This window comes from Trichechus manatus, unplaced genomic scaffold (assembly GCF_000243295.1).
Source record: "Trichechus manatus latirostris isolate Lorelei unplaced genomic scaffold, TriManLat1.0 scaffold00001, whole genome shotgun sequence".
In the NCBI taxonomy this organism is placed as follows: domain Eukaryota; kingdom Metazoa; phylum Chordata; class Mammalia; order Sirenia; family Trichechidae; genus Trichechus; species Trichechus manatus.
The window spans coordinates 31,002,498-31,030,450 of NW_004443937.1; the positions used below are offsets into that span (position 1 = coordinate 31,002,498).

The 27,953-nt window shown below is 59.7% G+C and overlaps 2 protein-coding genes across 3 annotated transcripts in view; one reads left to right on the forward strand and one right to left on the reverse strand.

The window, feature by feature from the left end:
- Nucleotides 1-18,416, forward strand: part of DNAH1 (dynein axonemal heavy chain 1) — a 79,743-nt gene extending 61,327 nt beyond the window's left edge. Inside the window, exons 48-77 of the mRNA XM_012557431.2 lie at nucleotides 245-441; nucleotides 934-1,069; nucleotides 2,015-2,223; nucleotides 2,483-2,654; nucleotides 3,449-3,640; nucleotides 4,028-4,138; nucleotides 4,923-5,108; nucleotides 5,519-5,710; nucleotides 7,612-7,779; nucleotides 7,875-8,066; nucleotides 8,270-8,401; nucleotides 8,873-8,998; nucleotides 9,661-9,780; nucleotides 9,902-10,051; nucleotides 10,154-10,314; nucleotides 11,376-11,601; nucleotides 11,741-11,936; nucleotides 12,312-12,463; nucleotides 13,156-13,352; nucleotides 13,591-13,735; nucleotides 13,940-14,098; nucleotides 14,182-14,313; nucleotides 14,732-14,902; nucleotides 14,986-15,165; nucleotides 15,234-15,410; nucleotides 16,052-16,222; nucleotides 16,356-16,486; nucleotides 16,890-17,241; nucleotides 17,550-17,784; nucleotides 18,295-18,416. Coding sequence (XP_012412885.2) covers nucleotides 245-441; nucleotides 934-1,069; nucleotides 2,015-2,223; nucleotides 2,483-2,654; nucleotides 3,449-3,640; nucleotides 4,028-4,138; nucleotides 4,923-5,108; nucleotides 5,519-5,710; nucleotides 7,612-7,779; nucleotides 7,875-8,066; nucleotides 8,270-8,401; nucleotides 8,873-8,998; nucleotides 9,661-9,780; nucleotides 9,902-10,051; nucleotides 10,154-10,314; nucleotides 11,376-11,601; nucleotides 11,741-11,936; nucleotides 12,312-12,463; nucleotides 13,156-13,352; nucleotides 13,591-13,735; nucleotides 13,940-14,098; nucleotides 14,182-14,313; nucleotides 14,732-14,902; nucleotides 14,986-15,165; nucleotides 15,234-15,410; nucleotides 16,052-16,222; nucleotides 16,356-16,486; nucleotides 16,890-17,241; nucleotides 17,550-17,784; nucleotides 18,295-18,416 — 5,190 coding nt within the window. The remainder of the gene's footprint in view (nucleotides 1-244; nucleotides 442-933; nucleotides 1,070-2,014; nucleotides 2,224-2,482; nucleotides 2,655-3,448; nucleotides 3,641-4,027; nucleotides 4,139-4,922; nucleotides 5,109-5,518; nucleotides 5,711-7,611; nucleotides 7,780-7,874; nucleotides 8,067-8,269; nucleotides 8,402-8,872; nucleotides 8,999-9,660; nucleotides 9,781-9,901; nucleotides 10,052-10,153; nucleotides 10,315-11,375; nucleotides 11,602-11,740; nucleotides 11,937-12,311; nucleotides 12,464-13,155; nucleotides 13,353-13,590; nucleotides 13,736-13,939; nucleotides 14,099-14,181; nucleotides 14,314-14,731; nucleotides 14,903-14,985; nucleotides 15,166-15,233; nucleotides 15,411-16,051; nucleotides 16,223-16,355; nucleotides 16,487-16,889; nucleotides 17,242-17,549; nucleotides 17,785-18,294) is intronic.
- A 1,092-nt stretch (nucleotides 18,417-19,508) lies between these two features.
- BAP1 (BRCA1 associated protein 1) lies at nucleotides 19,509-27,850 on the reverse strand. 2 transcript variants are annotated; one of them, XM_023727224.1, is made up of 17 exons: nucleotides 27,593-27,748; nucleotides 27,442-27,471; nucleotides 27,272-27,326; nucleotides 26,193-26,325; nucleotides 25,668-25,787; nucleotides 25,116-25,177; nucleotides 24,900-25,042; nucleotides 24,558-24,636; nucleotides 23,966-24,089; nucleotides 23,503-23,650; nucleotides 22,822-23,006; nucleotides 22,233-22,366; nucleotides 21,228-21,706; nucleotides 20,954-21,114; nucleotides 20,621-20,767; nucleotides 20,418-20,490; nucleotides 19,509-20,276 (listed from the first exon to the last, which is right to left on the reverse strand). In XM_023727224.1, exons 1-17 carry the CDS (start codon nucleotides 27,627-27,629, stop codon nucleotides 20,143-20,145), a joined length of 2,244 nt encoding a protein of 747 aa, XP_023582992.1. In that variant the 5' UTR covers nucleotides 27,630-27,748; the 3' UTR covers nucleotides 19,509-20,142. The 2 variants fall into 2 exon arrangements, with proteins under 2 accessions (XP_023582992.1, XP_004368659.1); XM_004368602.2 differs by having other exon boundaries at nucleotides 19,815-20,276; nucleotides 20,621-20,713; nucleotides 27,593-27,850.
- Nucleotides 27,851-27,953: the final 103 nt, after the last annotated feature.

Genomic DNA, 27,953 nt, shown 5'->3' on the forward strand with positions numbered 1-27,953 from the left:
CCCAATGACCTCCCATTGGAGTCCCAGGGTCAGTACAGCCTGGTGAGCCACGCCTCGGTGTGTTTGGCAAGGACCACCCTTCTGAGTCTCTCCCCATCTCACTCTGTAGACATGCCCTTTGAAGGCTACATCCCTCCATGCCAGGAGGAGCAGGGCTGGCATGGGAGGGGTGAGCTCCCTGTCAGGGAGGGCCCTGGTGCATGGGGGCGGAGGGGACCCAGCTCTCCCCACCCCGGCCCCCCAGATGATGCAGGTGATCGAGGAATACATGGAGGACTACAACCAGATCAACACGGCCAAGCTGAGGCTGGTCCTCTTCATGGACGCCATGAGCCACATCTGTCGCATCAGCCGCACCCTGCGCCAGGCACTGGGCAACGCGCTCTTGCTGGGTGTGGGTGGCAGTGGTCGCAGTTCCCTCACTCGGCTGGCTTCCCACATGTGAGGACCCAGGCATGGTGGGCAGTGGGTGGTGGGTGGCAAGTTGTCAGTGTGATCCATGCTTTTCCACAGTGGTGGAAGCCTGGGGCAGCCCCAGGATAGCCCCACCAAGTCCACAGGCTTCTGGAAGGACAGGGAACAGAACCTGGGCACCAAGGAGAGGCAGCAGCAATGCCCTGGGGTCCTGTAGGAAGAAAGATGTATCTATGGTCATCCGGGGGCGAGGAGGGGGGGATTCCTAGAGGAAGTGACTGTGGTTCTGGCCCTAGAATCAGACCTGGGAGGATGGAAGGGAAGGGCATTCCAGGCTGAGGGAACAGCTTGAGCAAAGGCCTGGAGGCAAGAGAGTAGGCTCGGGTCCTGGGGAGTCTGCAAGTCTGTCCGGGATGGGAGCAAGACTCCCGATGGCTGGGGTGGGGTGTGGGCACCCACCAGCCCCTCAGTGCCTGGGGCCAAGCTCCTAGCACACCCCAACCCAAATTCCTGCTCCAGGGCTGAGTATGAGTGCTTCCAGATTGAGCTGTCCAAGAACTACGGCATGACTGAGTGGCGTGATGATGTCAAGAAGGTCCTGCTCAAGGCTGGCCTACATAGCCTGCCCATCACCTTCCTGTTCTCTGACACCCAGGTGCCACTGCCATGGGTAGTGGGCAGGGTTCAGGGTGGCTTGGCTACTACCTCATCCCAGTGTGACATCCTGGAAGGTGGTCAGTTCTTCATGCTCAGGTCACTGTCAGCCAGAGTAGACCTCAGGAGGGACCATCAAGACCAGACAGGGCCACAGATGGGTGTGTTGGAGGCATGGGGCCAAACTCAACCTCTCAGAGCTAAGGGGGCAGGGTAGAGCATTGCTCATGCCCCAAGGATAAAGAAGGTCCCAGGCATCACAGCTGGCCACAAGTAGCCTCCACTTGCTGGCCAGTGGCTTCCACCTCTAGGCCCACAGGACTTTTGCCCACAGTACTGAGCACCCATGGCTCCCCTCTTGGGGACTGTTCCCTCTGGGGCTCCCTAGGTATAAGGCTTCTCCTCAGGTCTCTGAGAGGACAGGCTGGAGAAGCTGTGGCTCTGGGGCCCCAAGGCTCAGGACAAACAAAGCAGGACCTAAACATGGCTTGCAATCAGGCTGGGCCTAGGCTAAAGCCCTGTAATGTGCCCCACCCTAGGCCAAGAGTCCCCCTGCTCCCAGCCCTGCCCCTACCCCAGGGCTCCCTTCAGGCAGCCACTGAGTTAGTCAGGAAAGCGAGGGTATCCTCTGGCAAAGGCCAGGCCCTGGCCATATGAGATGGGCAAGGACCCATCTCTGCCCATGGCCATGGTTTCCTCCTGTGAGGAGGCATGGAGAGGTCCCAGGGCCCTTCCATAGCCCTGTGGTTATGTTCAGAGTCTCTACAGTAGGACAGGCCTGGATGCAAGGCCTGGAGCCATGGCTTGTAAGGTCCCTCCTGGAGCCTCAGTGGCATGGTCTATAAAATGGGGCCATTGGGAGGGTCCAACGAGACCATGATTGTGGAGCCTAACATGCAGGGGCCATCATCAAGGCTTAGGTCACCTGCCCCTCACTTCTCCCCAGATCAAGAATGAGTCCTTTCTGGAGGACATCAACAATGTCCTGAACTCAGGCGACATTCCCAACCTCTACACCCCGGATGAGCAGGACCAGATTGTCAACACCATGCGGCCCTATATCCAGGAGCAGGGCCTGCACCCCACCAAGGCCAACCTCATGGCTGCCTACACCAGGCGCGTGCGTAGCAACATCCACATGGTGCTGTGCATGAGGTACAGGCAGCCACTGCTGGGCCATGCAGGGGCAGCAGGGCTGGGCATGGTGGGGCTGACCCCGAGGAAGCTGGAGGCCTGGGTACTTGGGCTGGAGAAGAGAAGTGGCTCTGGGCCTGGTTATTATGGCATCGGCTCCAGGCTGCTGCGCTACCGTGTACTGGCTTCCATGCTCTTGGCATGTTCAGACCCACTCTGGGGATTCCTGGGAGTGTAAGTTGGTATCTCTGGGCCTCATTTGGATCTCTGGCTCCCCTAGCCCCATTGGAGAGGTCTTCCGAGCTCGCCTAAGGCAGTTCCCCTCCCTGGTCAACTGCTGTACCATCGACTGGTTTAACGAGTGGCCAGCAGAGGCTCTAGAGTCTGTGGCCAACATGTTCCTGAACGAGATCCCAGAACTGGAGGCCACTTCTGAAGTAATTGAGGGACTGGTAGGTGTCCTGGTGAGGAGTAAGCCCTCGGGGGAGGGGGGCTGCTCGGTTTCAGGCATGGGCTCAGGGTCACTGAGGCCTGGGTGAGAGTTCTAGGCCCACCAATGGCAATAAGCCTTTGGGCAGGCAGCTTTACCTGTCTAAGTTTCTGTTTCTCGTCTGTAAAATGTGGGGAGTGCCACAGGCTGTCGTGGTGACACAGGATGCTGTGCACACAGTTACCCAATGGCTATTCTTTTATCCCCTAAGGACTTCATGGCAGCTTCCTTCCAAGAGCCCCCTAACGCGAACCCAGGGAGATGGGGGTGGGGCTAGAGTTGTCTGATCCAAGCTGAGAGAGAGATGCTCACCTGGGGCGGTTGAGTCCAACGTTTCCCTGCCCAGCTGTGCCGAAGCCTTGGGCTTCCGCCTCCCAAGATCAAGCCTCCAAGGGGAGCACTCCCCTAGGGCTCTCAGAGAGAAGCAGGTCATGGGGCCTGTGACAAGGGCACTGGGCTCAGGGCTGGGAGACGCCTGGGTGCACATTCAAAGCCAGCTCTGCCCTTGACAGTTGTGTGACTTTGAGAAAGTCCTTTGACTTCTCTGGGACTTGGAATTTTCATCTGCAAAATACATGACCTAGATGTGGCAGTCGTGAAGATCATAGGAGAGAGTGGGTGGGAGACCGTCGAGGGCCCTGCACTTGGCTCCCTCCTTGGAAGCAGACCGCAGTGGTTTCCATGAATGCCCCTAGCTGCCCCAGCCTTTGCTGAGGGTTCTGAGAGGCCGGCCTCCGTGTTCTCCCCACTCCACAGACTCAGGTGTGTGTGTCTATCCACCAGTCGGTGGCCAGTAAGTGTGCCGAGTACCTAGCCGAGCTGGCCCGCCACAACTACGTGACCCCCAAGAGCTACCTAGAGCTGCTCAACATTTTCTCCATCCTCATTGGACAGAAGAAACAGGAGCTGAAAACCGCCAAGAACCGCATGAAGAGTGGCCTCGACAAGGTGGGCCTCAACGACGGCCTTGTGGCCAAGGGCTGTGCCTGTGGTTCCATCCGCTTGGTTTTACCCCTGACGCCGGGGCAACCCAGCCTGGCCTTTCTACCTGCGCCCCGCAGTGTTTAAATGGGTGGCTTCCTTCCTTTTCAAAGAGCAAAAGCTGGTGGCCAAAGGTAAGGCCAAAGCAGGTCACCCACAGATTCTCAGGGGACGACTCCCCTCCTCTGAGGTCCTCAGGGCAACCTGTGCAGATGGGGGCCTCTGGAGCTGCCGGCCACAGCCTGTCACTCATGAATGAGGCCAGCCCTGCAGGGCCCATCCGTGGCACCCTCAGGCCCAGCTCTCACTCCAGCCCCCATCATGCCTGCTTTCCTCTCTGTGCCCACACCCCAGCTGCTTCGCACTTCTGAGGACGTGTCCAAGATGCAGGAGGACCTGGAGATCATGCGCCCCCTGCTGGAAGAGGCTGCCAAGGACACCATGCTCACCATGGAGCAGATCAAGGTTGGGGGTGCTCCCAGGCCCCTCCCTGATGCCTGACCTTGTCTGAGGAGCCTCGGCCTCCCCACTCAACCCCAGGTCACTAGCTGCCTGACCTCTGCAAGCCGTCTAGGCTCTCTGCACCCCAGCGTCCTCTTTCGGTAGTCATTTGTTTCTTCAACAAATGCGTGCTCAGAACCTACTGGATGCCAGGCACTGCACTGAGCAGGGGACACACTGAAGAGAAGCCAGAGGAACCCAAACAACCCCGGTAATCACCACACGGACAGAGCGGCGGCTGCCAAAGCAGATGTGCGGAGTTGCAGGGCACGAGAGGCCCGCATCAAGGCCCTCAACCCAGTAGGCGTCGTAGACTCCTGTGTTCGTAGGACAGCTTTCTGGCAGAACAAATCATGTGTCTTGCTCCACAAAGCCCATGTAATGCAGAATTTCTCAGCAGATGGAGAGAAGCTGTCCTGTGGAAGAGGCGTCTTTTTCTGTCCTGCATGAAGGCACCCTGTGGGCTTAGGTGCCCTGCTCTGTGAGGGGTCTGCTCCAGCATGTAAAGCCCTGAGTCCCATGCCAGGCCCGTAGTGAGCACGGGTTGTGGAAGGGGCTCTGGCATTCCCAGATCTTGATGGCCTGTCACAGCTGAGAGAGCCCTTGGAGAACAGGCCATCCCAGCCCTCGTTTCCTCTGATCTGGGAAGACTGAGGCACAGGGAGGAAAAAGGAACCCGGGCACACCTGTCCCTGCCACCGGCCCCCCAGAGCTGCCCATCTGATTCTTCCCTGCCTCCCATCCCCAGGTGGACACGGCCATCGCCGAAGAGACCCGGAATTCAGTGCAGGCAGAGGAGATCAAGGCCAATGAGAAGGCCAGGAAGGCCCAAGCTATTGCCGACGATGCCCAGAAGGATCTGGACGAGGCGCTGCCAGCCCTGGATGCCGCCCTGGCCAGCCTGCGCAACCTCAACAAGAATGATGTGACCGAGGTGGGTGGCCAGGCCTCTCCTGGTGCTCACCCTTGCACCCCCCTTCCCTGGTACCCTCTTGTGTCCTAGCCTCCAGGCCCTTTGTCTGCATATCCCTTGGGGTGAGGGCAGAACTAGGGCTAGAATCCAGCTGCCTGCCTGACCCTTCCAGTACAAGCCACCAGGGCCCAGGCAGGCGCATGGGACAGGCTTCAGGCCCTGAGAAGTGAACCTCGAGACCAGGACTGGATACGTGGGGGACAGTAGAAGCCATAGGCAGAGGCAGACTTTGGAGGATCCCTGGGTGTGGTCTTGTCCTGTGGTGGTAGGGACTTGGTTGGTGGGGCCCGCCCGGTCTAGCAGCTGTCCCCACCCCGGGGTGCACACTCAGTGATGGGTCTCCCCTGCACCACCCCTGGCCTGGCCTGCAGGTGCGTGCCATGCAGCGGCCACCCCCGGGTGTGAAGCTGGTCATTGAAGCCGTGTGCATCATGAAGGGCATCAAGCCCAAGAAGGTGCCTGGAGAGAAGCCAGGCTCCAAGGTGGATGACTACTGGGAGCCGGGCAAGGGGCTGCTGCAGGACCCTGGTCGCTTCCTCGAGAGCCTCTTCAAGTTTGACAGGGTAAGCATGCCTGGCACCAGGACAGCAGTGATAAGGGCAGGACCTAGCGAGGCAGGGAGGCAGGAGAGGAGCCTGCCCACCACGGCACCTGCAGGCTCTGTGGTCTCCATCCTGCCCCCGCCTGCCTCGCCCCCACCAGCAACACAGTTCCATGGGCCACCAGACCCTCACCCCAAAGGAGCTCTTGCCCAGCAGAGCCACAGACAGACTCATTGACAGGTGGGTATGGAGGCCATCGGGACTCAGGCAGGCCCCTGCCGCCCTTAGGGTATCACCCGCAGTCGCTGTGAGGCTCTGCAGCCTGGAGATCCTGTTTCTTGTCCTTTCCTCCCTGTGACCCCTGGCCTTGGCCAAGGCCTTCACCGTCCACTAGACCATGCCTCTCTTCCTCAGCCTCACCACCTGAGGTTCGGCTTCCCCCTCTGCCACTGGGTTTATCTGTCTGTCCATCTGTCTGTGGCTCCGTGTCCACTGGCATGTGCTCTCTTGGGGTGTGCCTGGAGCCCTCAGCCCCCTTGGAGGGCCCTCTCCAGACCAGTAGGGGCCACCTCACCACTGGGCAGGCGGAGACCACGGCCCATCTCGGGGCAGCTGGAGCCCCTCTGGGTTTCCCCATCTCTCCTCCTCCTCTTCCATCAGCTGGAAACCAGAGGTCCCACAGGCCTGACCAAGCCCCAGAGAGAAGCTCCCTCGCCAGGAGCACTCACAGCCAATGCTCAGGCTCCCCTGGCCCCAGGCTCTGACCTCTGGGAGCCTGATAGCAGTGCAGATTCCTGGACCCAGCCTAAGAGACAGGGTTGGACTCACCCAGGTGGGACAAGCACCCGGGGGTGTGGTGGTCTCAGGGGGACAGAATTATTATCCTTGAACGTGAGCCTGGTCATTGTCCACTCACTTGCCTCCATACCTGCCAATGGCATTGCTCTCAGGAAGCAGCCTTGTCTTTAAATGAGTTTTTAATGAGGCCTTGTCTATGATGGGAGCCCTGGTGGCATAATGGTTAAGTGCTACGGCTGCTAACCCAAAGGTCGGCAGTTCAAATCCGCCAGCCACTCCTTGGAAACCCTTTGGGGCAGTTCTATTGTGTCCTGTAGGGTCACTATGAGTTGGAATCGACTCGATGGCAATGGGTGTCTATGATGGGAGTCCCTGGGTGGTGCAAACAGTTAAGTGCTCAGCTGCTAACCGAAAGATTGGAGGTTTGAATCCACCCAGAGGCTCCTCGAAAGAAAGGCCTGGTGATCTTTTTCTGAAAATTTAGCCATTGAATATCCTATATCTTTTAAGAACTACCTATATGGGATCAAGTTGACAACAGCAACATGAAAGATTAGATAGGAAATTTAGGGGGCACTGAGTTTATGTTAATAGGGGAGGAATAATTTGGAAAAGGAGGGTGGGAATGGTTACACAACTTGAAGAATGTAATCGATGTCACTGAATTGTACATGTAGGAATTGTTGAATTGGAGTATGTTCTGCTGTGCATCTTGTCAACAACAACAAAAATAAAATAAAATAAATTTAAAAAAAAGAAAGAAAACCCTATGGAGCACAGTTCTACTCTGACATACCTGGGGTCGCCGTGAATTGACTCCATGGCAGCTGCTTGGTTTTTGTTTTGTGTATGATCAGGTCTTGAGGCTACTGTTTCCCAGGGAAAGAATCTCCAGTCTTTTTATGTGAAATCCTGAGAACATGGAGGTTCCTTTCCTGGCCAACCTTCTGGGCCATGTTTATTCCTGAAGGGGAAGAACACTGTCCCGAGAGTCCTGCAGGGGCAAGGGGCAGAGGGGCAGCATCAGGGGGCCCCTCAGTAGGCCCTGAAGCCCAGCAGGCCCCTCGCCATCCTCCCTGGGAAGCAGGGATGGGGAGGACCGTGAGGCTGGTTCCCACCCCCAGGACAACATTGGGGAGACGGTGATCAAAGCCATCCAGCCATACATTGACAACGAAGAGTTCCAGCCGGCTGCCATTGCCAAGGTGTCCAAGGCCTGCACCTCCATCTGCCAGTGGGTGCGCGCCATGCACAAGTACCACTTTGTGGCCAAGGCCGTGGAGCCCAAGCGGGTAAGGGCCGGCTAGAGCTGGGGGTGGGGGAGCTGCTCCCCCCGCTCCCCCGCCCCAGGGGCACTGGGTGAGCTGACCTGGCCCTCTGTGTGCAGCAAGCCCTGCGGGAGGCCCAGGACGACCTGGAGGTGACGCAGAGGATCCTGGAGGAGGCGAAGCAGCGCCTGCGCGAGGTAGAGGACGGCATTGCCACCATGCAGGCCAAGTACCGCGAGTGCATCGCCAAGAAGGAGGAGCTGGAGCTCAAGTGCGAACAGTGCGAGCAGCGGCTGGGCCGTGCCGACAAGGTGCACGGCCTCCCCCCGCACCCAAGGGCCTGTGTGCCGGAGGGGGGCACCCCACAAAGGGCTGGATGGGCTCGTGAGGCAGGCGAGGTCTGGGGGTGCTGCCCACACCTCCCTGACAACCTTGGGGGCTGCACTGGGCAGGGCCAGCCCCCGGCCCCCAGCCCAGCCCCTCTGGAGCCCACCCCTCGCGGCTGCCTCCGCAGCTCATCAACGGGCTGTCTGATGAGAAGGTGCGCTGGCAGGAGACGGTGGAGAACCTGGAAAACATGCTGGACAACATCTCTGGTGACGTGCTCGCAGCTGCCGGCTTCGTGGCCTACCTGGGCCCCTTCACGGTGAGAAGCCCCGGCCCTGCCTGGGTCTGGCCTCCCCTCCTGAAGCTTCCCCTCCATGAGGCTGGCTTGGGGGCTGCTCTTCCCTTACTACGTTTATTCAACAAACACTGTCAGGTGCTGCCCCGTGCAGCCAGAAAACCCGCCCAGCGGAGCGCCCTCTGGCGGAAAGAAGAGCGCACACTTAGGGCCTGCGTGCCAGGTGCTGTTCTAAGCACTCCACTCTATTTCATTTAATCTTTACAGCCGCCCTAACAGGTGGGAGTTTTCAGTATTATCCCTGCTTCTCAGATGAGGGACTGAGGTTTGTAGTGGCCAAGGAAGTCACCCAAAGTGGGACTAGGGCACAGGCAGCCTGGCTCCAAGTTTGACCTCTGACCTCTACACCTAATTACCAAGCACTGTGGTGCAGGAGGGTGCAGGAGGGTGTTGCAGGTGTCCTCTGGGGTGTCCCTGAGTTTGGCATCTCCCTAGGGTCAGTACCGCACGGCGCTCTACGACCACTGGGTCAAGCAGCTCATGGTACACCAGGTCCCACACACCTCCGAGCCCACGCTGATTGGGACGCTGGGGAACCCCGTGAAGATCCGCTCGTGGCAGGTGCTCACCTGGGAGTGGGGACAGGTGGCTGGGCCTATGGTGGGGTTCAGGCTGGGCTGGGAACCCCCTGCCTCCCTCCCTCCTCTTCAGATGCTGCCCCTGCAGCCCCATGAGCTCAGCCAGGGGGTGGCAGGTAGGAGAAGAGGAAAGCTGAGCCAAGTGCCCGCAGACATTGAATGGAGGGAGAGAGTTTGGGGGTACTTTTAAAAGGGTTGGGGAGGGAGCAGCATCCAGAGTGAGCATTGAAAGAGGGTTCCTAAGAGAAGCCATGTCTGAACTGGACCTTGAAGGGCAGAGAGAGAACAAAGAGGCTGTAGGCAGGGCCTGGCATGAGCAAAGGCCAGGAGGGCATATGGGTGTGGGCTCCGGGAAGATGGTCTGAGGGAGTGAGGGCTCATAGGTACGAACATGGAAAGAACCAGAGAAGGAGGGGCCTAGGAGCCTGCCCTGTAGAGATGGAAGCAGCGGGTCCTGGGGGCTGAGAACTTGCCCCACACTATCACCTGGTACCCGCCTCCTAGGGGGCACAGTAAGGAGGGGAAGACCACATTCAAAGCTCAAAGGTGGGAGTAGCTGGGGTGGGGAGTAGCTGATGCCCCAGGTGACCCTGCCCGTGTGAGAGCCCCGACCCAGTCTGGAGCCTGTCCCCCTCCCCGCTGCAGATTGCCGGCCTCCCCAATGACACACTGTCAGTGGAGAACGGGGTCATCACCCAGTTCTCCCAGCGCTGGACCCACTTCATCGACCCTCAGGGCCAGGCCAACAAGTGGATCAAGAACATGGTGAGCCTACCCACTGGGTGCCCACCGCCCCATCCCAGCAGGCTTGGCAAGTGCAGGGGGAGCTGAGCCTCAGGCTGGCCCTCAGCCCCATCAGCCTCTGCCTGCGTCCCCCACCCCCCAGGAGAAGGAGAACGGGCTGGACGTGTTCAAGCTGAGTGATCGCGACTTCCTGCGCAGCATGGAGAATGCCATCCGCTTTGGCAAGCCATGCCTTCTGGAGAACGTGGGCGAGGAGCTGGACCCCGCCCTGGAGCCCGTGCTGCTCAAGCAGGTGGGCCTGCAGTGGGCGGGGCGGGGCCAGCCGCAGGCCAGTACAGGGAAGAGGGCAGCTCCTGTCCCCTGACACAGCACCTGCCCGTCACACCCCCCGCAGACATACAAGCAGCAGGGCAACACGGTACTGAAGCTGGGGGACACCGTGATCCCCTACCACGAGGACTTCAAGATGTACATCACCACCAAGCTTCCCAACCCACATTACACGCCCGAGATCGCCACCAAACTCACCCTTATCAACTTCACCCTGTCACCCAGGTAAGTCCCCGCCCCCCAGACCTCCGAGCACTAGCTCAGCCTCCGCCTGCCTGGCTGCCTCCTCCTGCCCCCAAGCCAGGACTCAGTGGGTCTTTCCCCCACTAAGAGACTCTACTAGCTTCCTTCCAGGCCCCCTCTCCTTGGCACTCCAGTGTTCCAACCTTTCTAGCCCCTCCACCAGTTCCCCTTACCTGCCACAGTTCCCACCTGAGAACATCCTGGTTTATCCTGGTCCCTGATCAGGATCCTCCAGCCTCCCTGCCAGCACCAGCCCACCTCCTCCAGACACCTTTTCTCTCTGGCTCAGCCCTTGCCAGGCCCTCCGGCGCTCACCCCAGAGCTATCCCAGGCCCTCATGCACTCACCCTGGAGCTATCCCAGGCCCTCATGTGCTCACCCTGGAGCTATCCAGGGCTCACCTCAGAGCTATCCCAGGCCCTTGTGCGCTCGCCTCAGAGCTATCCCAGGGCTCACCTCAGAGCTATCCCAGGCCCTTGTGCGCTCACCCTGAAGCTGCCCTGAGTGAGGCATGTGCTGGCTCCCCACACTCAAGCCCTTGTTTCCTGCCCCCACTGCTGCAAGCCCAGGCACTATGGTGCTCACTGGCCACCCGCACAAGAGTTCGGACCCCACAGGCCTGCTCCATGCTAAGGCCTCATGTCAATGGCCACTGTGAACCACTCCACATACCCAGGGGTGAAAACACCCTTAAGGCCTGTCCCTGTCGTCATTCACAGCCGCCTCCTGCTGAGGCCCTGGGCCTCCCCTGGGGGAGTTGTCCAGAGACCCTCTCAGCTCACACCAGTCCAGCAACATCCAACTGGCTGGTCTCTGCTGGGATCACCCATTGCCAGCTGAGGTCTCGCTGAGAACCCATCACTTAGGGGGTAGGCTCTGCACTAGCCCACAGTCCACAGCCATCGCTAGGCCTCCCGGGCTGTCACTGACAAGGACGCTGGGCCCTTGGGGCCCCAGGAGCACAGGGTAAAGGTGAGCAGGCTTAAGGTTGGCCCCCCTGGGCCCTCCGGGGGTTACAGACACAGTGTCCCCCACCCTGGCAGTGGCCTAGAGGACCAGCTTCTAGGCCAGGTGGTGGCTGAGGAGCGGCCTGACCTGGAGGAGGCCAAGAACCAGTTGATTATCAGCAATGCCAAGATGCGCCAGGAGCTGAAGGACATTGAGGACCAGATCTTATACCGGCTCAGCTCCTCCGAGGGCAACCCCGTGGACGACAAGGAGCTCATCAAGGTGCTGGAGGCTTCGAAGATGAAGGCCGCAGAGATCCAGGTCAGCGACTGCCTGCCCGCCCCTGCCTACACTGCCTGCCCCTACTTGCCACCCACCCCGGGCCCGACCCCTGTCCCTGCCCATCCCTGCCATCTGCTCATTGCCAGCCTGACCTGCTCCCCCGCCACTGCACCCCCAGGCCAAGGTCAGAATCGCAGAGCAGACAGAGAAGGACATTGATCTCACACGCATGGAGTACATCCCCGTGGCCGTCCGCACCCAGATCCTCTTCTTCTGCATGTCCGACCTGGCCAACGTGGACCCCATGTACCAGTACTCCCTCGAGTGGTTCCTCAACATCTTCCTCTCGGGCATCGCCAACTCAGAGAGGGCAGGTAGCCCTGGCACATGTGCAGACTAGATGCAAGCAGGGCCCTACCCTGACACACATGTGCCACACGTGGGCACATTTCCAGAGCAGGCACACACACGTGGGCTCATGCCCATGTCACTTGCACATACCGTCACATCACAGACTCACAATACATAAGCCTGCACACGTGCTCGTGCACGCGTGCACACACACCCACACAGACCTCCTCTGGACTCTCCTCGGAGCCTCTTTACCGAGAATACCAAAGGCCCTCAGAGGATACCCAGACTCTGCCCCTCTGGCTGCTGGGGAGACGGGCTGGGCTGGGCAGGACCCCCGGGACCTTCTCTCCTCCCACCTGTCCCCACTGTCTGCTGCTGCCCCCCATGCCCTGCAGACAACCTGAAGAAGCGCATCGCCAACATCAACCGCTACCTGACCTACAGCCTCTACAGCAACGTCTGCCGCAGCCTCTTTGAGAAGCACAAGCTGATGTTCGCCTTCCTGCTGTGTGTCCGCATCATGATGAACGAGGGCAAGATCAACCAGGTGCATGGGCAGACAGACCGCCGGGTGGGCCACGCCAGGGCATACTGCTGAGGAGTGGACCTGTGGCAGGGCCTGGGGGAACAGGTGGAAGGAAAGGGAAAACCAGGCCCAAGGGCACAGCAAGACTAAGGGGCAGAGGCCCACGGAAGCACAGTTTCTTCATTAAAAAGAGCCGGGAGCCCCTGGGCTCCTTGTGGTTCAACCGGTCCTGTCAGCACAGGCCTTCTCCGAGCCTTGATGCTGTGAGCACCAAGGCCGTCCTGCGCCTCCCACTCCTGTCTGACCAGGATTCACGCTCCCATGAGGCCCTGGGCGTTTCGTGGCCATGCTGGGAAGTCCTGCCCAGATGGTGAGAGTGACAGGCACCACTGCCCAAGCCCTAACTGGGTGCCAGGCGCCAGGCTCATGGGTGTACTCTTGCCTACCCCCACACAGCCCTGGGAAGCAGCAGGGGTTCTGATTCTTCCTGCTTTTCAAATAAGGAAACTGAGGCTGAGGCTCAGAGAGGTCAAATCCTTTGCCCAAGAGCACACAGCCAGGAAAGGCAGAGTGGGGACACTAACCAGATCTGTTTACCATGCCAAGGGGGCTCAGTTCCTCTGGGTGAGGATGGTAGGGGAGGCAGTGCTGGGTGAGGGTGCCTGGAGGTGGCCACAGAGCCTGGGCACTAGCCTCCCCCTGGCCCCTGCCAGGGTGAGTGGCGCTACCTCCTGTCAGGCGGCCCCATCCAGGCTGTGACTGAGAACCCCGCAGCGGACTGGCTGTCCGACCGGGCCTGGAGAGACATCCTGGCACTCTCGAACCTGCCAGCCTTTTCCTCCTTCGCCCAAGACTTCGTGACGCACCTCTCAAAATTCCAGGCCATCTTTGACAGCATCGAGCCCCACCGGTAAGCTGGGCTCAGGGCAAGGTGGGCACAGTGAGGGTGAGACCCCAGGAACAGGCCTGGCCAGGAGCCTTCTCTGAGGGGCTACCCAGGGTTGCACTGCAGCCACAGCCACATCTCTTCTCTGCCCTATACCCTGTATCCCAGATATCCCACTCTCCCCTGCCGTCCAGTCGGCAGAGTTCCTGTGGCCCATGGCCTCCTACAGGCCAGCTCTCAGGGGACATGGGCACTATTGCAGGGAGCCCTTGCCTGGTATCTGGGATGAGTACCTGGACCAGTTCCAGAAGCTGCTGGTACTCCGCTGCCTGCGTGGGGACAAGGTCACCAATGCCATGCAGGATTTTGTCGCCAACAACCTGGAGCCACGCTTCATTGAGCCACAGGCAAGTGCCGGTCCCAGGGCCTGGCTGCCCCCGGACAGACCACCATGCAGCCTTGGCCAGGCCAGGACTCCTAGCATCCCACCCCAGAAGTTCCGACAGTTTCTAGGCCCCACCAGAAAGCCCCCTGGGGCCCTCTCTGGGGAGTGCCAGGGTTACTGCCCCTCCTCAGCCCAGGTTGTCCCAACATCTGCTCTGCCCTTGCAGACAGCCAACCTGTCAGTGGTGTTCAAAGACTCCAACTCCACCACGCCCCTCATCTTCGTGCTGTCACCTGGCACAGACCCGGCTGCCGACCTCTACAAGTTTGCCGAAGAGATGAAGTTCTCCAAGAAGCTCTCTGCCATCTCCCTGGGCCAGGGGCAGGTAAGGGCTGAGCAAGGAGGGGGCCAGGGGAGTTGGGGGAAGGGCCGGCTGGTCCCCGACACTCAGAGCCCCCACCCCTACAGGGTCCCCGGGCAGAAGCCATGATGCGCAGCTCTATAGAGAGAGGCAAGTGGGTCTTCTTCCAGAACTGCCACCTGGCCCCGAGCTGGATGCCAGCCCTGGAGCGCCTCATCGAGCACATCAACCCTGACAAGGTATGCTGCCTGCCTGTCAGATTGCTCTGCCAAAGGGAGTAATGGTAGACTCGTCTGGAGCTGATGCAGGTGTCAATGAGCTAATCCTGCAAAGCACTCAGCCAGCACTGGGCACAGAGCAAGCACTCGGTACCTGGCATACGTAGCATGCATTGACTCATTTAATCCTCTCAGTGGCCCTGGAGCTACTGCTACAAGTGGTGACGGGACTTGCCCAAGGCCGCCCAGCACAGACCAGTGGTCCTGGGACTGGCCAAAAGCCCATATTCTTAACCAGTGGCCGTGCAGCCTCACCTGGCCCACTCCTGGATGGAGTCAGGCCAAGGGTGGGCCCAGGGTCCCTGGGTAGGAGGGAGCCTGGGGTTGGTGTGGCCACCAGGCATGGATCTCAGTGCTCATGCGGAGCTGCGGCCACCAGGTACACCGGGACTTCCGCCTGTGGCTCACCAGCCTGCCCAGCAACAAGTTCCCAGTGTCCATCCTGCAGAACGGCTCCAAGATGACCATCGAGCCACCACGAGGTGTCAAGGCCAACCTGCTGAAGTCCTACAGCAGCCTCAGCGACGACTTCCTCAACTCTTGCCAGAAGGTGAGGTGCACCTGGCGCGTGCCCCCTCACCTGGCCCCGGGAGTTCCCCTTCCTAACATCCCTGCCTCCCCCAACTTCCACAGGTGACCGAGTTCAAATCCCTGCTGCTGTCACTGTGCCTGTTCCACGGGAATGCACTGGAGCGCCGTAAGTTTGGGCCCCTGGGCTTCAACATCCCCTACGAGTTTACCGACGGAGACCTGCGCATCTGCATCAGCCAGCTCAAGATGTTCCTGGACGAGTATGCCGACATCCCCTACAAGGTGAGCAGGGGATAAGAGAGGGCCAGGGGCTGGGGTGCGGTGGGGCCCTCACCCACCCCACCCCATAGGTCCTCAAGTACACAGCAGGGGAGATCAACTATGGGGGCCGCGTCACTGACGACTGGGACCGCCGCTGTGTCATGAACATCTTGGAGGACTTCTACAACCCGGCCGTGCTGTCCCCGGAGCACAGCTACAGCACCTCGGGTGTCTACCACCAGATCCAACCCACCTACGACCTCAACGTGAGCCCGCCCCAAGAGTTGCACAGGGGACCTGCCATACTGGGGTCCTGGGGAAGATGTGACCCTTGCCCTCCACTAGCTCCTTTTCATGCTCCTCTTCATGGACTAATCCATCCCACAAAGCCGCAGTGAAGGGGACAGACCTGGTCCCCGTCCCCTGGTGCTCATGCTCTGTGGGGAGAGGTGAACTCTCTTCTGTCAGCCACTCCTAGGGTGTAATTACTTAGTGAGGGTTGGGGCAGCTCCTCTAAGAGCTTAACCTGCCCTGATTCCTGAGGAAATGACACTTCAGCTAAGGTGTGGGGAGACGTTGGGGGCAAAGGCTGGGGCTGGGTTGGGCATTCCGGAGTATGCATCATCAGGTGCAAAGGGCCCATGGCAGGACACAGCATGACTGGTTTGAGCAGCCGGTTGGAGATGCAGAGAGTGTGTTGGAGGTGAGAAGGGGGCTGGGAGGGAAGTGGGGGATGGACCACACAGAGTCTCAAAGGCCTAGAGTCCCAAGAAGAGCAGGGAAATGTGTAAGCTTTATGAACAGGGTTGACAAGTGCGGTACATGGGGATGTACTCAATTGGAGGGCCACTCCAAGGCTGGGGGTAGAGCAAACCAGGGGCTCAGCTGTGGCCTTCCTACTCCCTAGGGCTACCTCTCCTACATCAAGAGCCTCCCGCTCAACGATATGCCTGAGATCTTCGGCCTGCATGACAATGCCAACATCACCTTTGCCCAGAATGAGACTTTCGCCCTCCTGGGCTCCATCATCCAGCTGCAACCCAAATCGTCCTCTGTGGGTGGCCAGGGCCGAGAGGAGGTGGGTGGAGGCAAGCGGAGGGGCCCAAGGGCTGGGCAGGGCTGGGCCCTGTGGGGAGGAACTCTGTGCATGTGGAATCCTAAGGGGTTAAGAAGGGCTCGCTCTGACCCGCAGCATCCCTCTGCCCCCACAGATTGTGCAGGATGTGGCCCAGAACATCCTGCTCAAGGTGCCTGAGCCCATCAACTTGCAGTGGGTGATGGCCAACTACCCTGTGCTGTATGAGGAGTCGATGAACACAGTGCTAGTACAGGAGGTCATTAGGTAATCCCTCGGCACCCCCAGTCCCGTGTCACCACCACGTGAGCCTGGGCCTGTTGCCCTTGAGGCTCAGCCAGCTCACAGCAGCAGCTGTAACGATCACAGAAGCTCCCGGGGGCCAAGCAGCATGGTGCTGTACATCCTTCCCTTCACTCGTCCACATTCTTATTATTCCCACTTTACAGACAAGTAAACTGAGGCCCAAAAAAGGTTTGTGACCTGCCCAAGATCACACATTTGCTAAGGGCCAGAGCTGGGATTTGTACACAGGCCGCCTGACCCAGCTGTATGCTCTTAGCCTCCACGTTCTGCCATTGTTTTTCTGTTGACGGTCCTGACCTGGGGAGTGGAGACAGTGGCACACGGCCCTGGCCCACTGCCTGTTTCCTGGCCACTGGCCCCGTAGGTACAATCGGCTGCTGCAGGTGATCACACAGACACTGCGGGACCTGCTCAAGGCGCTCAAAGGGCTGGTGGTGATGTCCTCGCAGCTGGAGCTGATGGCTGCCAGCCTGTACAACAACGCCGTGCCTGAGCTCTGGATAGCCAAGGCCTACCCATCACTCAAGCCTCTGTCCTCATGGGTCATGGACCTGCTGCAGCGCCTGGACTTCCTGCAGACCTGGATCCAAGGTGGCATCCCAGCGGTCTTCTGGATCAGTGGCTTCTTCTTCCCCCAGGCTTTCCTGACAGGCACGCTGCAGAACTTTGCCCGCAAGTCTGTCATCTCCATTGACACCATCTCCTTTGATTTCAAGGTCTGGATACAGCCAGGGCCAGGGCAGGTGACGGGCTAGGGTATGGCTCAGGCAGGAGGGGCAGAGGTCATGGCTGGCTGGGGCACCCAGGAACAAGGAAGGGAGTAACCAGGCAACTGGGGAAGATCCAGGAAGACCCAGGCCAGAAGAGGCCATGAGCCCAAGAGAAGGCCATAGGGGCAGACTGCAAGCCCCTGGCTAGTGTGGTGGGTGAGTGATGGGCAGTCAGGCAGCAGCTGTCAGCTGGGAGTTCATGCCCCCACCCCCCGACCCAAATCCTAACTCAGATTCGGGTATGTCCACCACAGGTGATGGCCCAGTCGCTGTCTGAGATCAGTCGAAGGCCTAAAGAGGGGTGCTACATCTACGGATTGTTCCTGGAAGGTGCCCGCTGGGACCCAGTGACCTTCCAGCTGGCCGAGTCTCGGCCCAAAGAGCTTTACACGGAGATGGCCATTATCTGGCTCCTACCAGTGCCCAACCGCAAGGCGCAGGACCAGAACTTCTACCTGTGCCCCATCTACAAGACGCTGACCCGTGCTGGTATGGGGCCCAGGGTGGGGACCCAGGATTGGCCCAGCACAGGCCAGTTAGGCCTCCCCCATTGGCTGGATGGGGAGGCAGAGAAGCCAGTCAGCACTCCTGAGACCATACCGGCCAGGAGAACCAGGCTAGCAGTAGGCAGGCAGTGCCCAGGGGTTGGGCTCACTCTCCACCTGCCTCCCTTAGCAGCACTCACCTTGGGTCCTGGGAACCTATGAGACCCAGCCTGCCGTTATTCAGAAGGGGCAGCTCAGACCGGAAGGGAGATGGCCTGGGCTGGGTCTGTCAGAGCGTAAATGAGCAAAGGCATCAATTCTACCCCCATCCTCAACCCCTAGCGCAGTAACCCAGGGCAGGCTAGAGCCATGGCGAGACCCGCTCATCAGGCAGGCCCCTTCGTGGGTCAGGGCCCCCTCAGTCTGTCAGGCCCACTGCCTTTGCCCCTCCCCTGTCCCTGCTTTAGTCGTGGCAGAGCCTGGCCTAACACTCCCCCCTCTCTGCCTACTCCAGGAACACTATCAACCACAGGCCACTCCACCAACTACGTCATTGCCGTGGAGATCCCCACCAAGCAGTCCCAGCGACACTGGATAAAGCGTGGCGTGGCTCTCATCTGTGCCCTGGACTACTAGACTCAGACAGAAGCCGGGGGGGGGGGCATTAAAGTTGTTTTCCAAGTTCAGCTGAGCCTCAGCCGCTCACTCAGCCTCCTCTGTAGGACTCATCACCAGGGAAGCAGAGCAGGGGGAGGGTCCCCAGCAGAGAACGTGGTTAGCAGGAGGTAGAGTGGCAGAGGAGGCAGCTTTGGCGTGCTGTACCCAGCCAACTGCAACAAGAGACGTGAGCCCCCCGGGTCCTAGCACCCCACCCAGTAAGGGTGAGCCAGGCCGGATTAGACTCCAGGACCGAGCCCCAGCACCTCTCCAGGCTGCAGAGCCACCTCATCTGGTGAGCGGCACAGCCTCTGCCCCTCAGAGCACACCTACGCCTATCCCAGCCTCTGCCCCAGGGCGGGAGACGGATACCCCGGGAATGCATGCCCCTCACCCTTCTGGTCACAGGGCTAGGTAGCGCCTTCACTCCCACAGCAGCCACAGGAGGGCCTGTTTCTTCAGAGAGTTTTATTCATTCACTGATCTGGTATTTACAGGGGCCGGCTGGAGGGATCAGGAGAGGCAGCTGCCACGCCTGCCAGCCCCCCACCCCCTGCAGTCACTATGTACAGATAGGGGTCTGTTTGGGTCACCTTCAGAGCCATCTGGAAGAGGCCACTGGGCTGTTTGGGGCCTGAGCTCCAGAGGCAGTGCTGGGCCCACCACCCCTGGCATCAGGCCCCCTGGGAACCAGGGCTCCAGCGGGCTCAGTCCTGCTGCCCCACCCTGAGCACCCTGCAGAGGCTGAGGAAGCTGGCGTGACAGGAGAGCCAAGTGGGGCCAGCTCCCTGCAAGCCACCCTGTCTCTGCTATCCCTGCCCCTACAGGAGGGAGACACGGTAATACTGAGGGGTGGTCAGAGGCTCCTCTGAGCCCGCAGGCTCCCGGGACAGGGACCTGGAGCCCGAGGCAGGACCACAGCCACAATACTGAAGGCAAAGGGCCCAGGGCCTTGCCACGGAGAGCAGTCCCGACAAGCCCGGTGAGAGCCACGAGGGGGATTTACAAGCACCCATCAGCTCAAACACCTCTCTGATCAGGCTGTGGGACCCCAGGGAGGCTGCTCCTGCCACCCTCGCTGGGACACCCAGCCCCAGTCCCGCCCACCAGCTGGGGCCCCTGAGTGCAGAGCTCCCCAGGACAAATGAAGAGAAGGCTGGCTTCCGCAGACAAGGAGAGCTGGCACTGGGGACAGAGCAGCAGGGCCCACCGCCCACCCACGCCTCCAGCTGTGACCCTGTGGTTGTGAGCCTGTGCAGTGCAGGGACCAGGGCCCACCAGGACGACAGCTGACAGGAGGGAAAGCAGAGTTGGGAAGCCAGCTATGTCAACACAGCGGTGGCAAGATGGGTTGGAGCCCAGAAAAATAGACGTCTCTGATAGATAAAATATATATTCTGCTGCCCGAGGCGGGAGGGCCAGGTCCTGCTGCTCCACAGCCGGCTGTGGAGGTAGCCGTGGCACCTCGCAGCCCCAGCGCCAGCTGCTGCTTCCTGAGCACTATGGGGCTGCCCTGCCCTGCCCTGCCCTGCCAGGCTCTGGGGCATGAGATGCAGAGAATCCCGGCCCAGCTCCCGTCCCCAGGGCCTGGCCTCTCTGGCTGAAACTATGCAGTAATACTGGGAGACGTGGGAGTGGGGCAGGGAAGGGGCCCTGGTGAGGGCCCCACGGCAAGAGCGGGCTGCAGAGTCAGGGCCAGTGGTCTTCACTGGCGCTTGGCCTTGTAGGGGCGTGAGCGTTTCCGCCGGTCAGGCTTCCGCTGCTTGTGGAGCCGGCCAATGCTGACCCCTTGGCGCCGCCGCACCGAGATGTTCTGCTCCACCAGGTTGGCCAGCATGCCTGTGGAGAGGCAGAGACCCTGAGCAGGTGGCTGCGTGGCCACAGCCTCAGGCCCGGAGCCGGGGCTCTCATGGCCCTCCCTGCCCCAGAGAGGGGGACCTGAGGGACGTGCTCGTTAAGATGCAGCAGCCAGTCCCTCACCTTCCTGAGCCAGCATGGAGATGAAGGTGCAGATGAATTCATCATAGTTGTGGGTCCTTCTCTGGTCATCAATCTGCAGGAGAGGAGAAGGGTGAAGGCTCTGGGGCCCATCTCCCCAGAGCAGCTGCCAGCTGACTCAGGAGGCGGCACCTCTGGGACAGCAGGCAAGTGCAGAGGACCAGGCAGCTGGAGAGATCACCCACCTTGAACTTCTTCCTCTTCTCCACTTCCTCCTTGAGGCAGGCCTCATAGTTTGCAATCTCAGCCTCCACACACTTCAGCAGTGCCAGCAACTCCTGCCAAAACCCAGCATTGCACCGATGGGGGTGCTGGCCAGTGCCAAAGCCCCACTATGGGAGGCAAGGATGAGCAACTAGAGTCCATGGGGTCTAATGAGGCCCCTGCCGCTCCAGGTGCCTGGTTCCAGCCAACCTGCACCCCAAAATCCCAATCAAGAACCCAGCACCTGGGCAGCAGTGCCCCAGGCCCTTCCCTGTCAGCACTGGGAGCTCTAAGAGAATGTCATGGAAGTTCACCTTGGGTGAGTACTTCTCCCCACTTAAGGGCTCACCGGGCCTGATCAGCCCAGTCTTCTCTCTGCTTTCTGCTGCTTCCTCCACCTCCTTCTCCTCTGGGCTGCTGGACCCCTGACTGCTTTGGCTCGGTCTGACGGAGGGTGAGGAGCCCTTCCCACCTTCTAGGGAGAGAAGGCACGAGAAGACCCATGAGGGCAGGACACTCGGTCACCCAGCCACCTCCCTCCTCCCCAGCAGGTGCACCAAGTGGCTAGTGAGCCAGCCCAAGGCCCACCTGTCAGTGCCAGGGGACTCAGCACACCATCCTCAGCCAGGTGCAGCAGGCCTGTGCTGATGACAGGACCCAGGTCACGTACAGCACGGTTGTAGCGTATGCAGTCGACACGCAGCAGGCTGTCATCCTCGCCAAAAAGCACCTTGGAGATGTGGGAGGTGACAGGGCTGGAGGGCCGCGTCGGGTTGGCTGAGCGGATGGGCGAGCGCAGTGGCGAGTTGAAAGCACTGCCGATCTCGGAGGCTGTGTCCGTGCTCTCATTGCTGGGGGTGGGTGAGGGCTGCGAGTGCGTGGGCACTGCCACGGCCGGACTTCCGGCCCCGCTGCTCGTCTTGATGGACAGAGGGATCGAGAGGTCTTTCTGGGACTCTTTGAGCTTCTCGGCCAGGACATTGATGGTGTTGGGCTGCAGCACTGACAGCTGCCCGTCCGCGGAGCCACTCAAGGGCCCTGGCTTCCCCGGTCCCTTCCGCTTGTATCTGTAGGGTCAAAGGAGAAGTAAGCCAAGAGCACAGGCTAGGTGACCACACTCAGCAGTGGCCAGAATGGCCTCAACGCATCCTGGCCTCCAGGGACTGACCCAAGAAGCTCCTCACACTGGGTCCAGGCAGCGTGACCCAGCCACACCCAGCTGGCACCTAAGCTCTAACAGCTGCAGCCATGTGTCCTCCAATAATACCTCCACTGTTCCAGCCACCTCACTTCAGGACTTCTGCCAATGCCGCGTCTTCCAGCAAAGCTGCCCACCCATATCTCCTCCATCCCTGCCTCATCCAATCCTTCAAGACCCAAAAGAACATGGCTTGGTGTTAACATGCCCAGCCCTCCCCCAAGCCCACCGCCAACTCCTTGGGGGCCTGGATCAGCCCCTTCATGCCAGCCTCCCCAGGGCCCTGCACCCAACAAGTGCTCAGCATTCTCTGCTGAAGGGCATTCGCAGGCTGGAATAGCCAGGATGGGCTCCACGGCACCCAGGGCCACCAGGCTGGCAGGGCCAGGGCTGACCTAATGGCAGAGTCGGGGTTCTGCGCGTCGTCCTCCTCATCGTCCTCATAGGCGTCGTCATCGTCTGAGTACTGCTGGGGCGGGCGGACTGGGACTCGGCTGCGGCCTACGCCTGCTGCCAGGTCTTCCTCTTCCTGAGGCAGAGAGACCCAGGGCAGTCACGAGCAGGGGGCCAGTCAGGCCAGGCCCAGCCTCACACGGAAAGAAAGCTAACTTGGCTCTCCAGACTGTCTGATGACAGCCACCCACCCTTGGCTCCTGGGCATACAGCCTCCCACCCATACCGCCTGCCTACATAGGGCTTCTAAGACAGAGCGCTCCGAAACATGTGCCTTTATGTTGCCAGCAGAACCCAATCTGTAAAGCTGTACCAAGGAGCATGTCCTAAATGTTAAACACCACACCTTAAAGTCAGCAGAGCTCTCCCTGCCTCCCCAAACCCTGCCATTATGGGGGCCGCCTCTGACACAGAGAAGCCTGGCAACCCAGGCCCAGGCAGAGGGCAGACACCAAGGAACCACCTGGCGAGACTGCCTGTTGCAGCCTCTCAAGAGAAGCCTGGAGGAAAAGCAAGAGTGCTCCCACTTACCTGCATGGGGGACTTGGCATAGTTGTGATTGTCCAGAAAGGCTGGCAGCCGCTGGACGATGGGGGTTGGGTTTGGGGGAACCCCATTGAGGCTGCTCCCTGGGGGCTTCACCACCAGCTTGGGTTTGCTGGGAGGGCTGTGGGTCGGGGCGGGTGGGCATGAACCAGCCACGTCCTCTGCACCATCTGGGACGGGGCAACAAGCACAGGCAGGGCCTTCAGCTGGCTCCTCGAGGGAGCTGTCCCCAGCCCCCCATCTCCCCAGTCCTGGGACACAGCACTGCTCCCCCTCTCTCCCCAGCAGCCAAGCCAGCTGGTGGACTGGGAGTTAGCAAGCTCTAAGTCCACAGTGGGCCGACAGTGAGGCAGGGAGGAGAAGAGATAGGCAAAAAGGGAAGCAGAAAGAAAAGGCCTCTGTCTCAAGCAGGAAGGGAGTGTGCCTTATGGAGAGAAGCCCGGCGCCTGTGGTGACAGCAGCCCTTTATGGGAGCTGCCCTTTAAGGGAGGACTGCTCTCCCCCACATTCCCAGGGTACAGAGCTACAGGCACCAGGACCTCCCACAGAACCCTCTGCACCACTGCCCAAGGCCATCCACAGAAAGACTTGCCCTGCGTGGCCTTCCAGATCAGTCTATGAGGGGGTGGCTCTGAGGCCCATAAGAGAGGCTCCAAGCCCCAGTACCTGTGTGGGTGCCCTCAGAGGCCGCTGGGGCCCTGCTTGCCTCCAGCACCGGAGGGGACTTGCCGCTGGCTGGCTTGGCCTCCTCAGGCAGCTGACACTCCTGAGACTTATGGGTCTGAATCAGCTCTGGCTGTGTTACCCTAATCAGCTGAAAACAGAATCGGTGGTGGCACAGAGGAGTCAGGACAGGCCCAGGCCTCTTCCTGGACAGTTAAGGGCCCTTGAGGGGCAGCAAAATGGCTTTGGCTCTGCTCACCCACTCACTCATGGGGAAGTAAGACAGCCAGACCCAGATCTCCTTTTAGAATCTATTTTCCCACACACACACCTCCCCACCAAGTCCCACCTTTTCCACAGAGGGAGCAGAGGAAGTAGTTCATGAAACTCTGATCCGTAAGAGAGTGATCTGGGTATCAGGAACAGGTGGCGCAGTGGGAGTGGGCCAGGCAGGAGGGGCACTCACCTGCTGCAGGGCCTCAAGCACCGTCTGACGGTTCACCTTCAGCACGTGCAGCCTGGCCTCATACTTGATCCTGCGGTCAGGCACCACCGCCATCAGGTTGAAGCGGATGTCGTGGTAGGGCTCCCTGCAGTCACAGCCGCAGCCGTGAGAGCAGCCCCGACCCTGGGCCCTGCCATCAGGTTGAGGCAGATCTCCTGGCAGGGCTCCCTGCAGTCACACCTGTGCCCATAGGTACAGGCCCCACCCCAACGGGCAGGAGCAGCTGGCCACGCACGCCAGGCATCTGAGCTGGTATCTTTCAATAAGCTGTGTGAGGAGCCTGTCAGGAAGTGAGCCAGCACACCTGGGCCACCCCAGGGTCCCAACAAGGCCTGCCCCTTCCCTGGCCCATCCCAGAGCAGGCCACAGGCAGCCCAGAGAGAAGATGAGGCAAGGAGTTGGGAGCCCAAGATCTAAACCCGATCTTGCCAGATTCACCATGTGGCCTCGCACAAGTCACCTGACCCCTCTCCGCCATGGTTCCTTTTTCTCTGTCCCTCCCAAAAGGGGCACAGCTCCAGAGGGGAGAGCAGGGCAGGCACAAGGCCCTTACCCTGCAGTGGCGAGGCCGATCCGCTCCATGATGACCCTCCGGGCCTTGTCCGTCCACTCCTCATCCTCCCCCCAGGGCCCTAGAGAAGACCAAGGCGAGGAGTCAGCAGGCGGGCAACCCTGAGCTGGGCAGACCAGGCATGGGAAGGAGGATGGAGAAGAGCAGCTGAGCCAAGGAGTCAGGGGCTGGGCAGATGGCGCAGGGTGCTATACTGGCCAGAGCCAAATGTCCTCAGCACCTATTCCCTGCCACCAGGTCCCCAAGTACCTGAGGACCCTGAGCCCCAGCTCCCCAGGAGGCAAGCAGAGGAATCCCAGTGGGCCCCCAGTTCAGGGTGCCTACCATGGTCAATAGGGTAGACCTTCAGCCCGTCCAGCTCAAAGAGCCGGCCTGTGATAGGCACATAGCTGACAAAATGGAACGCCTCCATGGTCCGCACTGCACTAAGACCGTTCTGCTTCTCAGGGAGGTGGCGCGGCTCAGGCCTAGGAAAAGACAGTCAGGACCCAAAAGGGGGCAACCCCCACCACCACCACTGGCATCACAGCTCCCACACACCTGGCATGGCTATTATGGGCCTTGGCCAACTCCGGGGCATTACCAATTGCATATCCTTTGCTCTAAAGGGAAGAAAATAAGGCCATGTCAGAACATCAGACCAACTTCTCAGATGGGCCTTTAAGTGGGAGCACAGTTCCAGAGAGCAGGCCTGGAGGCGTTCCCGGAATCTGAAGTACAGGTTAACACTCCTGAAGGACTAGTGAGGGGTAGAAGAGAGCTCTGGAGCCCCAAAGAGATGGGCTCTACTGGCCTTGTGCAGTAATCAGTGGACACTAGGAATAGTATGGCCTAACAAGAAAAGCCCTGACACAGAAGGCCCTAACATGGTGTCACCAAGGCAAAGCCCCTTCCCTCTCTAGGTCCGTCTCCTTCTCTGGCTTACAACCAACTGCCTCACGCAATTATCTTAAAGGTCATATGTAATGAAAATGATCATTTATAAAGGAAAAGCCCCACAGTACCAAATGCCATGTAGTGGCATTATCAGCAGCCCTGGCGGTCGGATGTGTCCAGCTGGCTGTGAGCCTGGACTAAGGTGCCACAGCCTACCTCAGGGCTGAAGCCTTTGGTGAAGTCCTTCATGCGACTCAGGGTGGGCCCCAGGTCCACATTGCTGCAGTTCAGGAGCACGCTCAGCAGGGCATGAGTAGCACAAGAATTGGGGATCAACTGTGAAACCAAGAAGAGTCACTCATATGCAGCACCCCTCACCCCAGTTTCCTCAAGCCCATACTCATTGGGAATAAGGACTCAGAGAAGGGCAGTCATATCTGGACAACAACCCTGATAAGCTCTTTTCATTTTAGCCCAACATTTGCTCATTCAACAAGCACCAGCTAAATACTCACCGGCTGTCTGGGGATGCAGAGAGCGGGGAATGACTCTGACACCAAACTGCCTAAAGGTCTTCCCAGGCTAGTGAATGAGAGCTTAGCATCTTCTCACAAGAGGTTTCTGCAACCACCACCGTTGGTATCTGCCTATCTTCTTCTCCTGCCTGCCCCCATTTCCCCTTCCCAAGCAAAGAAACTGGCAGCATCCCACCCTCCAGACAGAGCCCAGAGCCCAGCAGACCTGGTGAGCAAAGAACATGTTATTCACAATCTCATCATCAATCACGGACGTATCATCCACCAACGTAGAGACCTTGCGACGGGACCGGCGCTCTTCGATCCATTTGAACAGGAAGATGAACCCATATACGGGGCTAGGGAAAGTAAGGGGCAGAGACAGATCAGCCAAGGGGCAGAAGCCAATCAGCATCCCTTTCTTTCTCCCCCTGTCCCCGTACATTGTGTTACCACTCAGGTGTCCCTGCCAGGATCTCACTTCTCTCCCAACACTATGCCCCCAAAGTGGTCCTGAGAGCTCACATCCCAGAGGTCTACAGCAGGCAGAGCCAAGCATCAACTTCTGGTTGTGGTGCTCCAGGAGTCCACTCAGGCTCCTTACGCCTAGAGCCTATGATTGGTGGATAACAGAAGAAAAGTGGGAACCAACGGCCCAGGTTCACCAGGTAAGGAACACCAGGTAAGGTGAGAACCAAAATCTGTCTGATGAGGAATTTAAACACTAATTCCCCCTTATGGACCACAAGGGTTACGCCTCAATGCAGCCAGAGAAGCAAATAAACACATACACCAGTCCCTTCTTTCCCAGGAAACAAAAAGCAGACTTCTTGGTCTGTCACGGTAGCAGTCTCCCCACACCTCTATTCTGTGGGACTACCAGGGCAAAAAGCTGAGAAAGGCCACCCAGAAGGAGCCTTGTCAAACACCAGATTGCCAAGCAATCAATACAGGACCCTGTGTTGGATCTGAAGCCACAGACACGCACAGGCACATTAAAACTGCAATTAATCAATTACAGCTGCAAAAAGGCACTGTGTAACCTTCACGGAAAGAAGGGGCTTCCTGCTGCAAGACCAGCAAAGGCATCTGAATTGTACCCCTAAAGCATGGTCAGGATTTGGATTGGGGCGGGGGGGCACATAAAGGGACGCACTGAGAGAATATCAGCTTGATCAGAAAGAGGGAAGAGATGCTTCCTTAAGAAGATTTTACAACTCGGGGTTGCTGATACTGCCTCCCTTGAGAAGTACTCTTCCCCAGCCCTCCGGGTGTGAGGGGAGGCCCTGGCGCCAAGCCACTCACCCCTGGCATTTGCTCTGAAGGTCATAGATCTCCTCTACCTGCACGCCTTTCACACCTGCGAACAGGAAAGGAAAGCTGTCAGGCAGGTTGGCCCCTGGCCCTGGAGCAAGATTGCGCCGGGGTGGGCGACCACAGCCCCGGTCCGGCGGGTAGGGGAGGCTCTTACTCACCGAAATCTTCCACCAGGAGGGTGAAGAGGCCTGGGTGGGGGCGACAAGACAAGGTGGGGGAGTCAGACAGGCGCGTTCCCGCGGACATACGCCTGCCTATGGGCCCACCCGTGGCCCCCGCAGCCCCTGGTCCGCCCAGCCCCCTTCTCACCCGGGTCGCTCTCCAGCTCCAGCCAGCCCTTATTCATCTTCCCGCGGGGCGGCCCCTAAGCGCCATGTCCAGGCCCTCCCGACCCACCGCCGGCCCCGCCGGGAGCCCCTGTCGCCCCCGGGGCCCCTCAGCCCCACACAGACAACGGGCTCTGCCGCGTCACCCGTCCGCGCCGGCAGTACTGCGTCACCACGGCGCGACGACCTCCGCCCCGCCCCTGGGCTCGTCTTCCGTCGACATGAGCTGCGAGCGCGAGCTTGGAGGCCGGCGCGCTCGCGAGGAAGGAAGGGGCGGGAAGAGGGGCGGGGGGGGCGGGGCGAGAGAAAGGGGTTGGGCGACGGTGGAGCGCGGTCGTTAGCGC

Excerpts from the sequence above, each read along its gene's own strand:
- BAP1 (XM_023727224.1), bottom strand. The coding sequence starts at position 27,629 with ATGAATAAGGGCTGGCTGGAGCTGGAGAGCGACCCGG. Across the intron at positions 21,115-21,227 it reads GAGTCCCCTGGCACTGACAG|AAGGTGGGAAGGGCTCCTCA; the intron begins GTGGGCCTTGGG and ends TTCTCTCCCTAG. Across the intron at positions 20,491-20,620 it reads AGAAGAGGAAGAAGTTCAAG|ATTGATGACCAGAGAAGGAC; the intron begins GTGGGTGATCTC and ends CCTCTCCTGCAG.